This window comes from Myotis myotis, unplaced genomic scaffold (assembly GCF_014108235.1).
Source record: "Myotis myotis isolate mMyoMyo1 unplaced genomic scaffold, mMyoMyo1.p scaffold_m19_p_7, whole genome shotgun sequence".
Taxonomy (NCBI): Eukaryota; Metazoa; Chordata; class Mammalia; order Chiroptera; family Vespertilionidae; genus Myotis; species Myotis myotis.
The window spans coordinates 36,308,766-36,325,841 of NW_023416379.1; the positions used below are offsets into that span (position 1 = coordinate 36,308,766).

The window sequence follows — 17,076 nt, forward strand, 5'->3', positions numbered from 1 at the left end:
GCCTGCAGGGGAGAGCAGTTGGGCGCTATTGGGCCAGCAGGGGAGCAGTTAGGTGCCAATCAGGCTGGCAGGGGAGTGGTTAGGGGGTGATCAGGCTGGCAGGCAGAAGCAGTTAGGGGCAATCAGGCAGGCAGGCAAGTGGTTGGGAGCCAGCAGTCCCAGATTATGAGAGGGACATCCCCAGAGGGGTCTCAGATTGGAGAGGGTGCAGGCTGGGCTGAGGGACACCCCCCCCACCCTCCCCAAGTGCATGAATTTCGTGTACCGGGCCTCTAGTAAATCTCTATAATGACAGGGACCATGTCTGTTTTGCTTTTTACTGTATCTCAAATCACCTGGCAAATAGAAGCCACTCAACAATAACAACTAAAAAGGAGGTGCTTTAAGGATATTAAGTATAGAGTTCAATTTTGGCATTTCTCATATTGTATTAGATAAGACAATTTCAAATGACTTTACTGTTTTTAGACTTCTGAAAGTCAATAGTTTATTATGATACTTTCGGATACATTCTCATTTGAACCTTATAACATTTCTGAGAAGTTAAAACAGGAGTTACTATCCATTTCATAGATGAGGAAACAAGCTCCAAAAAATAGTGATCTGACCAAACTCATTATTCATTCTCTGATTCAAAATTCCAGAGTTCTTTCATACTTCAAGAGAATATATTTATAAAACACATTTTATAATGATTAATTAGGGGAGTAGTACCAGGTTTTCAGTTGAACATCCACTTAAATACAGGCAATGAACACACCATCCTAATTTCGTGCTGCAAATGCTTTTCAAGGGTGAATATTCTTTCCTTGGAGTTCTAGAAGGACTGGAATTGTGGTTGCCTTTTCTTAAAGTAAGTGATGTTGATTCAAGGAGGAGGAGCAAATAAACATTTTTCTAGAAATAGCTAACCTGTGAATTCGATGCGTTTACCTTTTTCTAGTTAGGGATAGAATTAAATATTATGGATCTATTTTATTATAATACAGTACAGAGCTTCTCAATCATATATTATTTGAGAATTGTGAATGTGGTGGGGGCAGTTGCCAACTATACAGATTCCTAGGCCCCATCCCCAAAAATGCGATTGAGTCGGGGCCAGAATATTCAACTTCCAAGAACACTCCTGTGCCAGGGAACCCCAGGAGAGTCGCTGGAATTGTACATCTGACATTCAGCGTGTGCAAAATATTTATTTTCCCAGAAAATGCATTTTAACATGGTAGCCCTATTTTTAAATCACTCCCATCGCCTTCTAAAACTTAAATCAACTTAAGAGATTTCTGCATCTTAAAAATATTAGCGGGCAATTTCCTGTCTATCAGAATTCTTGCCACCCATGTTTATAATCATGCTCCGAGGCTGCAAACTGCAGGGTAATTGACGGTGGCAATCAGCCTCAAATCCTCGGAGCGCACATTCTTATGAGCATTAGAGGCGACGGGATTTACAGGCAGCTTCTTACCAGCAGCCTGTCCCCTGGAGCCCTTTGGTTTTCCCATCTGAAGAACCACAATGGTTTCCAATGGGGGCCTCTCACGCCGCTTCGAACGGCAGCCCACCGACCACTCAGACACCTGTGGTGACACAGGCGTGAAGGAATGAGCTCCGGTTTGGGGAGACCTGGAAACGACCGTCCCAAGTCCTCGTTCCGGGGCACAGCTCCTATTGGAAACCACGGTTCCTGCCTCCCACCGCTTTCATCTTCTTGTTGGGAAGAAAGAAACCCTGACGGATTTTTTGATGTGAAACTCTCTTCACAGACTAGGAAACGGAGGCCCTAAGGCAGCAAATTATTCGTTCAAGGTCACGCCCGGTATTAGTGACCAAGCCAGACAAAAACACTTGTCGGTTCCAACACGATGGGCTCGCCAGCAGCAGGCCACTACCCCTTTTTTTCTCTCCCCGGTTCCAAACGGCACCCCTACTCCGCCCCCCACCCCACCCCCGCATCCTCTGACTGAAGTTGTCTGGTCTCAGGGCCCTTCCCACCGCCTTTGGCGCTCTGCCTTCCGAGAGGAAAGCCTGGCACCTGCTAATAGCCCCGGGAGGGAGTCGTCCGCGTCCAACACGAGGACTCTCAGTGGCCTTCTCTGTGGCCAACTCCTCGGAAAGGCGGGGAACCCTGCATTCCTCGCGGGAGGGAGCGGAGGGGGGTCACCGGCAGCTGGCAAGTCCGGACTTGTTCACGCGCGCGCCCGGGGCGCAGTCCGCTGACCGGGGGTGCGAACCAAGGAGGGCTCCGCTAGGGCGGAGGGAAGGGGCGGGGCGGGGCGGGAGGACGACACGGCGGAGGGCGCCCCGGCTCCGCCAACTCCGGGCCAAGCGGAGCGGAGCAGAGCGGGAACTACGCTCCCCAAGAGGCCGGGCGCACACACCGCAGCACAGGGCGGCGGGCGGGGTAGTGCGCGCCGCGCGTTCGGGCAGCCGCGCCGGGACGGCCCTTTTATAGGCCGCAGCCCGCGCTCGCGCGCCCCCGCCCCTCCCGCGAGGCCGCGGCGGCACGAGATCTGCGCCTCCGCTCCCTCCCCCGCGGGCGGGTTTCCTTACCTTGTAAAGAGCCGTCTCCGCGCCTCCCCTCCCCGCCCCCCGCCTTCTCTGCGGGGCGCGAAATGGCGGCCGGCGAGGCCAGCGCGAACTCGAGCGCCGCAGGCCCTGCCAATCCCGCCCAGCCGCCCAAACGGCCCTGAACGCGGGCGCCCCCCTCCCGCCCGCCAGCCCCTCCGAGCCCATCCATGACATCGGCGCTCCACCGCCCCCTCCGCTGCCCCTCACCCAGGTGGCCGTGCCCACCGGCCGAGTCATCGATCCCCCCGCCTCGGGCCCGGGCCCCGCTCTCCGCCGGCCGCCTCCCCCGCTGCGTGCCCGCGGGAGGGGAAGAAAACACCTTCGCCGCCGGGGTGCCCCGCTCGGGCGCCCGCCCGCTCGCTCCCTTTCCCGCCGCGCCCCCTCCCGCCACTACTCGAGGCCCGCCCTCCTCCCCTCCCCCAGTGGTTGCGTCCGTGACATCATCATCATGGCAACAAGAGCTGCAGCCTGGGACCGAGGAGCCCGTGTGATTCCCGGCGGCGGCGGCAGCACCAGCACCAGCACGGACGGCAGCGCGAGGGCTCGTCTCCGGTCGCCCCTCACCGGGTGCTCCTGAGGAGGCGGCGGCAGCAGCGCCGACCCCGCCCCGCCCGCCGCCGCCGCTCCAGGTGTCGGTGTGAGGGGAGGAGGACCGCCGCGGAGGCGCGGGGACGCCGCTGCGGAAGGCGCCGCCGCCACTGCTGCTGCCGCTTCCAGGTCGCTGGTGAACAGGCGGCGGCGGCGGCGAACATGTTTGCAGTGAGGATAGTGACCGCCGACTACTACATGGCCAGCCCGCTGCAGGGGCTGGACATCTGCCAATCCCCCCTCACCCAGGCCCCTGTCAAGAAGGTGCCGGTGGTGCGAGTCTTCGGAGCGACCCCGGCAGGTGAGCGGGCGCGGGGCGCGGGGCGCGGGCGGGAGCCGGCGGGGCGCCGGGGCTGCCCTCCCCGCCGCGCACACGCGCGCTCGCCGCCGGCGCCGGCCCTCTCGGTGGAGCGGAGCCGCGTCTCCCTCCCCTCCGCCCTCGCCTCTCCTTTCGTGCGTGACCAGAGGCGCAACAATGTGGATCCGCGGGAGCGCGGCGCCCCCGCCGGAGGGGAGGCGGCGGGCGCCTGGTGTTTACACCGCGCGCGGCGGCGGAGTGCGGGACCCTCGCTCCCGGTCGCGGCGGGGGAAGTGCGCGCCCGCCGACCCTGGAGCCCTGGCCCCGGAGGCCGGGCCAGGTGGCCGCGCCACGTCCTGCGGGAGCGGGTTCCCAGGGCCGCGCTCCGAGGTGGGTCGCTCGTGGGACCACGGACTCCCCCGTCGCCACCCCCTACCCCCCGCAGTGCCCCTTCCCGGAGGTGGCCTTAGGGGAGTGGGGAAGCGTCAGCTCGGTGCCCGTCGCTCCGCGTCGCCGCCTCCCCACGGAGATGCGGTCGGCTGGAGAGCGGCGCCCGGGGCCACATCATCTTCCCCATTGAAGTGAGTGTGCGGCTCCGCCGGCCGCGCGTGGAGGTCGTGACTCCTTGGCGTTTACAGCCTTCAGTCCGGGGGCGGGGCCGCGCGTGAGGTGCAGCGCCTTCGGGGAAATGCATGTTGGCGGTGCCCCGGGGAAAGCCTCGCGCTTCATCGCGTCCGTTTCTTAGGGACCCACGCTGCACCGAGCAACACAGCATTTCACATGCTCCCACGCCGGGGGGTGGAGGTGCCCTGTAAATGCACGTATATTTTAAAAAAACTACAACAACAAAAAAGCTATTTTGAAGGACGAGGTGGGACAGACAAAAGCTACTTTCTCAAGCTTTGGGGGATTTGTGAAAATATGCAATAGGATAGTGGCCAAATCCACAAGCTGTTCTTGGTGGTTGTGCTTTCCTCCGTGCTTGGAACTGCCTGCGTGAACTCATGGAGCTGCCTTCGGAAAGGGACGGTCTTGTCGCGGCGTGCTGTCCGGGGGGATTTCGGGCAGCAGTTCCCACTGGCTGCTCCTCGCCCTCGCCACCCATTCATTCCTCTGCCTACAGCCAGCTTCTGTGGACTGCCACCCTCAGAGCGCCCCTCTCCCCACGCACGCACTCACTCCCTCCCAGCAGTTGTCTTTTCATGGGAATTCTCTTTGTTAAAAATGTCAAGGTTGTTAGTGTGATTTGGTAGAGTATTTCTTTTTAAAAACAGCGAAAACGATTTTGGTGATACGGACCTTGCAAGATTGGGAATTTGAGTGCTGTTAACCATTTGTTAACACTTTAAACTTTGGAGGCTGGAAAATGGAGGCAATCAAGTGTTCTGAAGGATAGATTTTTCTGCCCTTTTGAATATAGGGGTATGGTCTTTGTGTCTAATTGAAATTTCAGTGTAATATACTGTTTGTTCTTCAGGTGCAGAGAAAGAATAAGATAATGACGTTGATACAGCTATATTCAGCCAGATTTCCAAATCATAAATGGACATGTTCATAGGATATACTGTGGCATTCCTGTGTATTACAGTTTGCATGATTGGGATACTTTTCTACACATGGTTTTTCCCCCCCCTCTACACACGTCATTAATTATGTATCCCTCAGTGATTTTCAAGCTCTGTTTTATAGAGGGGTTTTGTTTGTGGAAGTAAATAAATTTTACTATGAGCTAGCAATAATTCTATTACGTGAAAAAGCATTCCTTAAATAATGTTGTACTCTCGTGTTTCTCAGTATTTAAAAAATATACATGTAAACTATGATAAGAAATATTTATATCTTCTGGACATCTTACAGTAAATTACACCCACCCCGCCCCAAAAAACCCATACTGTTTTGTTAAACTACATCTTGAAATATATAATACAAATGAATATAAAAGTAAGATTTCTTGTACATATATTGAGAATATAAAACTTGCTACAGAGAAATCCATACTTCAACTTGTTAAGGATTATCACATTGAGTTTGCTGAAAGTATAGTTAAAAAAATTTTTTTCTCAACAGGTGAAAAAATTTGAAGTCACTGGAATATATTTAGAGTTTACAGCTTTCAGAAATCAAGCCTGCATTTTTAACGTCCAAAACTCCCAGTAAAGTTACTATTAATTAATAAACAAAACAAAAACTGTGTAATTATCTGATTCTGAATTCTTTCCCCAAAGAAAACTATTCCAGTCTACCTAAGAAAATAAAATTTGAAAATAATTAATAAAAAAGGAGGTCAGTATGGCTTAGTAAAAGTCTGAATGCTACAATTTTTAATGAAGACATTGTTTGAAAGTACAAACTATGTTTATAGATTTATGAATTAGTAAATTAATGAAAAGGTGTAACACCTGATAAACCTATATTAATAAAGTACCATACTTAAGTCTTTCATATGTAGTAATTAATTTTGGAAGTCCTTAATTCTTTATCTTGGTTTGGAGACAAGGTGTTTCAAAACTCAAGTTTGCTTTACAAATGAGATCCTAAAAATGGCAGCAGGAGAAATTTTCTTCCCCCAAAGGTGGTGATTTCATATTTATATTATAATTTCTGACCTGAATGGTTTATTACATTTTTACTAGTTCAGTTTTTCTGTTATTGCATGAAAAGTAGTTTTCTGCTTTAGAAAACAGTCCAGTTGACCTGATTGTCCTGTTTTTTTGAGTGCATATCTTAAGTAATTTAAGAAATAAATTAAGTGTCTTAGTTTTAAAAGCTCCCATCTCTTAAGTTTGTGAAATTTGAAAAAGTATTTAAAAAGTGGCATATTCAAATTTGAATGATAAATCCTTACTGATTTAAACCTTGTTGGCTGAAGATATTGATACCTGAGAGAATCAGTTAAATTTTCTTCATCTGAGTGGAATGGAATTACTACTACTACTACTGCTAGTACTACTACTACTACTACTACTACTACTACTATAATTGTTACTACTTAAAAAAACTCTTCTGCTTTTCTTTTAGTCATTTTTTAAGTGTCTTAAACATTGTTTTGACATAATGTATTGAGCAGTATAACAACGTTTTGGTAGCTTGTTTAATGGAGGGAAGTAAGGTTATAAATAACTTAAGTACAAGACAGTTTTTTCAGGCTTCATTGTGAGGCGCTGACTCAGGTGGACCTGGGTGACTCAGGTGGAATCTGTCCAGTTTCCACATCCCAACTCTTGCTTAGTTGCTGGATGTAACTCTATGTTGAGTTTAGATGGCTCCCTCTCATTTTTTTTTCCCTCAGCACCAAGTTAAACAGAATTACACTTTCAGAAAGCTTTCCTGCTGAGATGTGGAGTAGGAGTAAATAGAAGAGTGTAGTGTGAGATGTTCACAAAGCAATTAAAGTAGGCCAGACAGACTTAGAGAGGGAGCTGCTTGTCTTGAAGATTACTGTAAGGAACTATGCCAGTCCCCTGAGTCTCTCCAGCTAGTGAAAATTCTGGTAGATGTTCTAGATGCTAACTGTAAAACATGAAATCAAATGTTTCAACATAAGAACTTGATAATTCTGAAATGCTCTATAATTTATGTAGTTTCTTAATAACCTCAGTTTTTTTGTATATTTGTGGATTATTAAATAAGTTTGAGATGGCTACAGTTTTTAAAGCTATGGCATTTATCAAAAACTCAAATTACAAATCATTTTTCTAATGCAGTCTTGTTTGTTCATAGCCTCTTTTTGCTAACCCATTTAAAAATATTTTAAGGTTATATAATTACCTATTTGATGTAATTATTAGAAAGATGAGTACTACTGAGATTTAGTGATTTGCCACAAACAAAATTAGTCACTTTAGTAGGTATTTGAAGTCCTGAGAAGAAAATTGTTTTAGCTTTCTGTATTATATTTGATTTAAAGTAACAATCAGTAAATCAAAGCCTTAATCAGGAGCCCTCTTAAGTCTGTGGACACAGTAGAATCTGGTAATATGCGATTCCATTCATTCAGTGAACACTTAATGAGAACCTGCTGTGTAATATTGAGCTATTTTTTTAGGTGCAGTTGTTTTGAACAACTTTTACCCTCCAGAAGCTTACAATGTGGTAGAGATGATAGATACGTAGACATAACTCAAACATAGTTTGGAATATAATAGAAATGTGTATAAGAGCCAGGCCTCAAAGAAGGACATGATAAGTGACATGTTCTGGTGGCAAAAAGGGGAGTCAGGGAAGGCTTCATGAAGGAAGTATGGATTAAGTAATTTTAAAGGAATTTTAAAAGAAAAATTCTGATAGAGGAACAGATACAAGGTAATTTACAAATGAAGTGAAAATTACTTTTGGCATGGCAGCTTGGCAATGCATGTCAGAATCCTTGAAATGTTATTTTTTGACCCAATAATTTCAGTTTTAGGGATTTTAATCTATGAATGTAAATCTTTGGGCAAAGTCTGATTATCTTTTGAATCATCTACTTCTTGTCATTATTCATTACCACCTTAGTCTAAACTAGCATTTTGGGGATGCATTTGCAACAATAGCCTCCTAATCTTGGCCTACCCCAGTCCATTCTGTTCCCTTCTAATCTATTTTCTACATTGTAATGAGAGAGATCTTTTCAAAATACAAACCTGATTATATCACCTACCACTTGATAGGCTTCAGTAGCTTTCCATTGCCTTTAGGATAAGGACAAAGCTACCTATCTTGTGTGGTGGCATCTACATGTCTTATAAGGTCTTACATAATCTGGCCCCTACCTTTCTATCCAGTCATGGCTTGAGCCATGTTACTCTTACCTTGCTCTTTGTGTTCCAGCCTTATTGGCCTTATTTCAGTCCATTATTCTTGCCATGCTCCCTCCCACAATGAGGCCTTTGTACCTGCTGTTCCCTCTGCCTAGAATGTTTTCCCTTTTCCTTCACCTATACTTTGATTTATCTTTCCTCAGGGAAGCCTTCCCTATCATAGACTCTCAAAACTCTAAACTCTCCTTCATAACACTTGCTATAGTTGTAATTTTATAATATGTTGGAGATTAATGTCTTTCTCCCCCCCCCCCCCCCCCGCATAACCTCCCTAAGTGCTGGTTTTGTGTTCATTCTTGCTCGCCATTATATAGTCAAAGCTTACTACATCCTTGAAACAAGCATTTGTTGCAGGAATTAGTCAATAGATGATAGTCTTCACAGAGAACAACCAAAAATGTCCAACAATTGGGAAATGGTTACACAAACTGAGCATATTCATATAATAAAATTTATGTAATTAAAATCATGTTTTAGAAGAATATAAAATAATATGGGAAAACGCTGTCAGTATATTATGCAGAAAAATCAGTTTACAAAATAGTCATTTACTGAATATGCAGAAAAAAATACACCAAAATGTAGTTTGTTTATCTCTGGGAGGTTGTTTTGTATTTTTCAGGTTTTCTACAGAGAACATGTGTTGATTTTATAATTTAATAAAAAGTTGACCATGTACAAAATTAAGGAAGATCTGGTATTTTAGATATGGTTCCTATATACATAGTAACAAAAAAAAAATTGAGGTTCATATTGAACACCAAAATAAGTATCAACCAAAATGCATAATTGCATGATTATAATGTCTAACTTGATTATATAAATTCAACATAGGAACTGCAAAATGATTCTTATATTAAAGCAGGCCAGTAATTTCTGGTTTTATTATACCCATTTATGTGTAAACTGATTTTTAAATGTTTTGAAAAGTAGTGTGGTTTTGTCACATGACAGCAATGAAACAGAGCAGAGATCAGAAATATATATATAATATATATATAAACTTAATATATGGTAAGAAGAGTTACTTAGTAAACAGTGTTGAGATAGCTAGTCATCTGGGGTGTGGGGGAGTTGGCTTCCAGATGAATCAAAAGATTTAAATATGAAAACAAGCAAAAAATGTAGGATAATTATTTTTAATATAATCTAGGAACAGTGAAAGCCTTTCAAAGTATGAAGTAGAACTGAAGCCATATTGCTGAATTTTACAACATAAAAATAAAATTCTGTAGAGAGAAAAAAATCAAAGTTAAAAGAGAAACAGACTAGTAAATCTTATTTGTACACTTTTCACAAAGAACTAATATCCTCTTAATAAATAAAGAGCTCCTAGAAAATAATCCGATAGAAAAAAAGCAAAGAGAATTCATATAAAAAGATGTGCAGTTTTATTTATAATGAAGTTATAAATGAAACCTGTATCATACCTTTTATTACCTATCAAATTAAGAAATACTGGTTACATAGTATAATTTGGGGAGGGTAAGAGGAAGGGGAAATAGACATTCTCATACATTGCTGGTGGGAATATGAAGTGCTCATTTTCTGTGGAAAGCAATTTGGAAATCATTTTCAAAATTAAAAATGTGCATATATTTTTGCATTAGTAATTTTATTCAATAATTTTATTTTCTAAAAGATTGTATATGTGGCAAATAAACATGTAAGAATATTTGTGGCAGCATTATTTGTTATTGCAAAAGATTGGAAACAGTCTAAACTTAAATCAGTAGGGGAATGGGTAAGTAAATAATGGTATGTCTACTCAGTAGAATACTAGGCAGTATTTCTTAAAAATAATGAGGCAACACTATGTGTACTGCTATAATGTCATGTCTAAGATATATTAAGAGGGGAAAAAAAGCAAGATGCAGGACTCCATGTATAGTATCATGCCATTTGAGTGGTTTTAAAAATATATAAAATATATATTTACATGTAAATATCAATGTATATTATAATTATGAAATAGTACATTTCTGAAAGGATACATAAGAGTTTGGTAATAGTGAGGGGAACTGGTGGCCTAGAGGAGACTAAATTCTTTTAGTATACTGTTTGGTAATGTTTGAATAATTTTTACCACGTGCATGTAATACCTGTTGAAAGTTAAGTTTTAAATTATGTTGTGCTTGCAGGAATTGGTATGGAAGAATAAAAATAAAATCATTTGACTACTGTTTACACGTAGTTGTAACAGTTGTCAAATGATTACTGCAAACTGTTTAATTTTAGGTTTTGCTAGAGGTCTTCTAATTCAGAGCTTCCAGTTGATGTTATGTGGCTTACTTGGAGGGTGGCTCTAGCAGAGTAGGATCTGAAGGAAGGCTGTGAGGTTCTTGTAAGCAGATAGCATAAGCAACTAGCAGTTTCTGCTCCTTTTGATATTTTAAGTGCATAAAGGAGGTGCTTTACTTTTAGGAATCTAGCCAACCACACAGTGTGTAGCTACTTCTCATGGAGAAGGGATCCTGGAGCTGCTACCAGAGTTTGTATTCTGGGTGCTTGAGGAGCATGTCACCCAGTGCAAGGTGCAGCCCACTGAGATGAGAAGACAGTGTGGCAGGGATGTTGTCCAAGGGGGGCGGGGCGGGGGGCAGCTCTTGACCTGACTCTCTGTATTTGCCTATATTGGATCCTTCTAGCTATGTGTGTCTGATTTGCCATTTAGCTTGCTGCAAGGTTACTGCCTAATAGTGCATCTGTGTTCTGCAAAAATGAAGCATCGTTGTTATTTTGATATATTGTTCCTGATGTGGAAAAGGTTGGATTTTAAATTAATTTATATTATTACAAACTTCATTTAAACTTTTTCTTCTATAATTATATTAAAAATGTGAGGCTTTTTTTCTTTTCACCAGGCACTATGTCGATGCCTCCTCATGCCCTCGTGTTGGCCAGTGTGCTCAACAAATACTATTTACTATGTGGAAAAGGTTGGGAAACACTTTTCTGGTCAAATCCTGTTATTTTATACAAAAACAAAACAAAACAAAACACTGAAATCTAGATAGGTAAGCACAGGGATTTGTCCAGTATCCTACATAGTAGTTGGTTGATGTGGGGCTGGGTCTAAAAACTGAGGATCTTAACTCTCAGCTTTCACTGCCTCACACTGGCCGACCAAACCTGAGACTTAATTTGAGGAAGACATTGATAGCTGAAAGATGAATATACAGAACTTTAGAGAAACTGCATGTACACAGCTTAGAAATCTTTAAGGGCCTACTATGCCCAATAGCGCTTAAAAATCTTCCTACAGAATAGGTTATAGTAGGATTTGTTATGATAATTGTAGCTATTGTCTTTTAAAAATAATAATAAAGGTTAGATTATAGCAAGAAGAATTTAGGAAAGATACATAAAAATTGATACTAGAATTGTATGTATAATTTTTTCCAAAGAAAAAGGGCATTCCTATCAGGAGACCTTTCAAGTTCCTTTGCTAATATTAAACTTTCTCTTGTTTTGCTTGTGATTGTATTAAAATATGAGTGGAGAATGATTTGGAGTTAAGTAGGTTGGTTGGGATTAAATAGGTTTCAAAGAATTTGCCATTAGCCCTAGTGTATTGTCACTTTGGTACCTGCTTGCCATTTTAACACCACAGTGATACTAATAGCGGAAATACTAGGAGTTAAGGTACAGTAAACTTTGGGTAAATTGTGTTAATTTGTAGTTTCTAAGGTAGGATACAAATAAGGCAGGAGTAGGTGTCTTAGGCTATTAAAAGAAGAAAAAAAAAACCCACTGTCCAAACATAAAATGGATGCATTTTTGAGATAAAAATAAATTATAAGTAAAATCCTCTTATGACAGTCTGTTTGACTTTTTGGTGTGTGGGTGGTATTTTGTTTCAGTTTTTGGAGGGTCATTCCTTTTCAGTTTTCCAGATGATCTGTGTTTCTTCCAGTTCTCGATAGATTTTTAAATATTTCATTTTTTAATGAAAAATATTTTATTGCTTAATTAGTACTGGCAAACTGGACTGTTTTCTGCAGCAGAAATTGAATATATGCCTAGCAAAGTAAATTTCGAGCAAAAGTAGTTGTAATTGTCATTGGGAAATTTAGGGTTTTATTTTTTTCCAATTCTATTTTCTTTTTAGATGATAGTTGTGGGAAATACTAAGAATTTGAGGTCAATTTCCTTGGGGACAGTTTTTTCATTTCCTTTGGGTTGAAAGAGCACTTACTATATAAACAATTAAAAAAAAAAAAAAGGAAAGTGTGTTACCTCAAAAATGTTTGTGTAATATATAACAATATAACAAGAGTTTTCTTTTTTCTTCCATTTATTACATTTACCAAGGAAGTATAACAAGAATTAAAAGAACTACCTTATTTTGTATCTATATTTACACTTAAAAATAATTTATATATTAAATTAGATTTTGTTTGAGAAGATGAAATGAAAGACTTTGTAAGAATACATGTTGATATGTGAAAAAATGTGAAGTTAAAACATGTTGGCATACTCCTAGTTTCTCAGAACAAGAAAATGACTAATCTAAATTTCATTTCAGAATAAAAACCAAGACAAGCCACATAAAAGCAACCTAAAAATTAAACTGTCATCATATTATTTGTTTTAAAACTATGGAGTAATATATCTGAGGAAGATTTCTCTCAAAATTGTTTTTCTCAATTTCAAGTAAGTAATTTATTTTGGTTAATATGTTGGGGATGAGGGGGGGTGGGTGAGCCTTGGCATTGAAATTGATAAATCCTACTTATCCTTAAAGTGACAACTCAAATGTCAACCTCTTTAAAGCTTTCTATGACTCCTTTGCCCATTCCTAAAAGATTTTCTTTTTAATTTCCCATAGTCCTAGCCCCCTTTCATATTGCTGATAAAAGACTTACTACACTGGGTGTTGTGTTTGTAGGAACAAGTCACATGGCATTACCCAGAAGTGCCTCCTGGCACCCCCTAGTACTCTCCACACTGCTGTCTACTGCTGAGAGATACAGGGAAAGTTATTTTATTTCTGTGAATCTTAATTTCCTCCTCTGTAAAGTTAGTTGATAATTTCTACCTCTTTGGATTATTATTAAATGCAATTACCAGCAAATGTTTGATATGTAGGGTGTCTCCAAAATATACACACCTTGACAGCTGATGGCTCAATTTTGAAAATGAAATATATTTTAATAAATACTGCCTCTATAATTATTCAAAGTGTGTGTATACGTTTTTTGGGACATCCTATATATATAGTAACATAAGTGTTACTTTACCCTTCTAACGCCAGAATTGGCTGCATTGCTTCTATATATAGTAAGCACTCTTTAAAATGTTTGAGTTTTGAACACACAACACAGTATACTTACAGAATTGTACACTTGAAACCTATAACGTTTATTAACCAATGTCACCCTAATAAATTCAATAAAAATTTTTAAAAATATAAATTTTACCTCACTTAAAGGAAAAGTTTGACTTGAATTGAAATGAAAAATGGAATTTTTGTAGCATTTATTCATCCCTCACAATAGGACAAACTAAAATACCTGCACATTGTGGTGTAAAGCTTTTTACAGTTGGTCACTGACTCACATGTCTATAGGCCATGTTTGAAACACTTTTTTAAAAATTAATTTTTTTATAAGTACCCCACCCAGGCTTGATTTTTTTTTAACTGTTGATTTTACGCACATGCGCGTGTGCGCGCACATACACACGCAGGTGTCCAGGCCTGATCTTGTCTTGAAGAAGGGCAAAGCTAAGACATTGATAAAGGAGTAACTACAGTTTTCCAGTGCTGCAGATTAGGTTAAGTGTAATGTCTTGTGAAAGAACCTTATTTTCCAAAGCCATGAATAATGCCTCTTTTTTTTTTTTTTACATGATGGTAGAATGTATTGAAAGTGTGTGTGCCAGTGGTCACAGTAAATAGGTTTTATTGCTCTCTTCTTGCTTTTGCCTTTTGTGAAATGGTAACACAACAAAAATTGAAGCCTGTGGTTTTTAAACCTGGATTGTGGAATGTGGACTGAGTGAATTCATTATTGCCTGGAATTTTAATTCTCTTTATATTTTTTCTACATATATTTTCAGGTTTTATTTTGTTTTGTTTTTTTTAATAACATTGTCTTTTTTTTTTTTCCATGAAGTCATTAGAAAGACTTTCGAATTAATTTTGATGATCACTCCTTGGTTGATGATGCTTAGTGATTTTAAAATAGAAGTCAGGTTAGTCAAAAGACCGTAATTTTACATCATTTTACTAACAGGGGTGATAAACCATTTATTGAGCCCTTCCAGTGTGCCCTGTTTTAAGTTATTTAATCTCTTTGCAACAACTCTATAAAATAGGTACTGTTATCCCCATTTTACAATTGAGGAAATGAGGCATGGATAGGTCAATTAACTTTTGCCTAAAGTTATTCAACATATGTTTATTTCATAGCATGTGAGGATTAAAATGAGGAAACATGTATTAAATGGTCATTACCTGCCTAAACAGAAGTGGAGAAGCAGTACTTCCAGAATTTGATAATAGTCATTATTGAGACATGACTGACCATGCATCCTTTCTTATTCATTACTTTTTTGTGTGTTAATATACCCTGATACTCTGTACTGACCCATTTTTTTTTTTTTTCTGAGCAACATTAATGTCTCCTCACATTCATGTTCCCATTTGGACTGAATTATTTTGTTTTATGTATGTGTCTTTATAAGGTGATGGTAGGACTTTTCTATCAATGTGATATAAAATATTTTATGAGTTTAATTAGACAAGTAGCATATGAATATATCCTCATTGTGAAATTTTAAAAACTGAAACAGATAAAGCAAAAATTTTCCTTGACCACCAGTCCTTTTCCCCTCTCAACTTGTATGTTTTTGCATTACAATCCTCTCCAAAATTTAGTGGCATAAGATAGTAGACATTTTTTAGCCCATGAATCTGGGCTGGGCTCTGTTAAGCTCTGTTCCTGCTTCTGGCTGGGCTGGCTTATGTGGTGCAATTAACTGATAGGTCAGTTGGAAGCTAGTTGGTCTAGGATGGCTTTACTCAGGTCCGGATATTGGTGCTGCCTATTGGCTGGGATGTTGGAGGACCATGTATCTCTAGCAGGCTCCCCTTCATCTGGAGGCAGTACTAGGGTTTACAGGAGCTGAAAGGGAAGGCAAGACCCATATATTTTTTTTGTTGTACCATGGTTCAAAGCAAATCACATGGCCAAGCCGAGTCATTGTGGGAGAGGTTTTGTAAGAGCATGTGATTGACTCATTATGGGGCTGTTACTGCAACAATCTACTATACTACTGTTGCTGGCTGACTCATTTTTCAGGAAACATTTGCCATTGTGACAGTGCCCTGTAAGCAATTTACTCTGCAATTCAGGTAAATTTAGTTTATTTGTTGTCCTTGTTTTATTTCATTTTTATCATCCCTTAGCATCATTACTGGTCCCATTCACTCAGCAAGTATCTACTAAGCACCCAGTAAGTGCACACAGTAAGGTATCACGAGGTGAGCAGCAGATGGAGCAAGACTTAAACTTGCCTACCTGTCTGTTTTGTTATGTAAACAATTCTGTAAAAGCAGACAGTTGTAACAGGTGTTGTTTTTTTTTTAAATAGCCCATACTAGGCTCAGTATCTTGTGTACTGCATTTTTTAAATGTCTTACAAGGATTTCATCAAGTGAGGAAAAACTAATACAGGATTGTTTCGATCTGTACTCCCACCAGCAATATGAGACTTTTCGTGTCTTCACCAAAATTATGTTCTCAAATGCTTTGATCTTTGCCAATTAATAGATAAAAACATGGATCTCAGTAAAGTTTTAACGTGCAGTTCTTTCATTATACATGAGAGTGAGTGTCTTTCCATATGCGTGAAAGCCATTTGTATTTCCTTTTCAGTGTACTACTTGTTCATCTTTCACCCATTTACCTGTTACCATTCGGTCTTTTGCTTCTTAATTCCATGAGACTCTTAGGATATTAGAAAAATTGGTCTCTCTGTATTGACCAATATTTTTCCCATTTTGTTTATTCTTATGATAAACACCTTTTGTTTAAACAACTTTTTTCATTTTATAAAGAGCTTTTATATCTTAAATTAGGCTTTTAGATAACATTTAGTTGAAGTTAGTTTTAAATATTAGGCATAGAAATGGAAGAAAAAATCCTGACTTTATCACATTGTATCTACAGAACTAATCTTTTAAAACCCTGACTTCAAATGAACAGTATCAAAAGGATCTTACCTTTGATTTACTTTTTTTCTTCTTCTGGGTTTGGTTCTATCATGAGACCACTCCTTTTAAAAAAAAAAAAAAGATTTTTTAAATTTGATTTTTAGAGAGAGCGCAAAACATTGATTGTCTGCCTCCTGCACTCCCCCTATCTAGGATTGAGCCTATAGTTCCGGAATGAAACGGCAACCTTTCCATGCAGGACAACGTCCAACCAACTGAGCCACACCCTCCAGGGCCACTCCTTTTGACAGACAGTCCAAGAAGTAAGATCATCCTTTGGAGAGCTTTTTAGATGATTAAACTGTATAGCATAGGTGGAAAATACTTCATCATGTAGAATAAATTGTTAATAATGTTGCTTTGAGTTTATAACATATACAGTGTTCTAATCTATCTATCTATCTATCTATCTATCTATCTATCTATCTATCTATCTATCTATCTATGCGACCATTACCACTCGATGACCAGACAACTGGCTGGTAGCTATGATGTGCACTGACCACCAGGGGGCAGACGCTCAACACAGGAGCTGGTCCCTGGTGGTCAGTGTGCTCCTGGAGCCAATCTGCCATGGTCCCTCCCCCCCCGGCCGGCCAGCC

General features: G+C 40.9%; 1 protein-coding gene across 19 annotated transcripts in view; it reads left to right on the forward strand.

Moving 5' to 3' along the window:
• The first annotated feature begins 3,028 nt into the window (after window positions 1-3,028).
• Window positions 3,029-17,076, forward strand: part of REV3L (REV3 like, DNA directed polymerase zeta catalytic subunit) — a 171,382-nt gene continuing 157,334 nt past the window's right edge. For 4 of the 19 annotated variants that reach the window (XM_036318172.1, XM_036318174.1, XM_036318173.1 and 1 more), the window contains exon 1: window positions 3,030-3,457. In XM_036318172.1, coding sequence (XP_036174065.1) covers window positions 3,319-3,457 — 139 coding nt within the window. In that variant the 5' untranslated portion in view covers window positions 3,030-3,318. The other 15 variants (XM_036318154.1, XM_036318155.1, XM_036318166.1 and 12 more) reach the window with 12 other exon arrangements.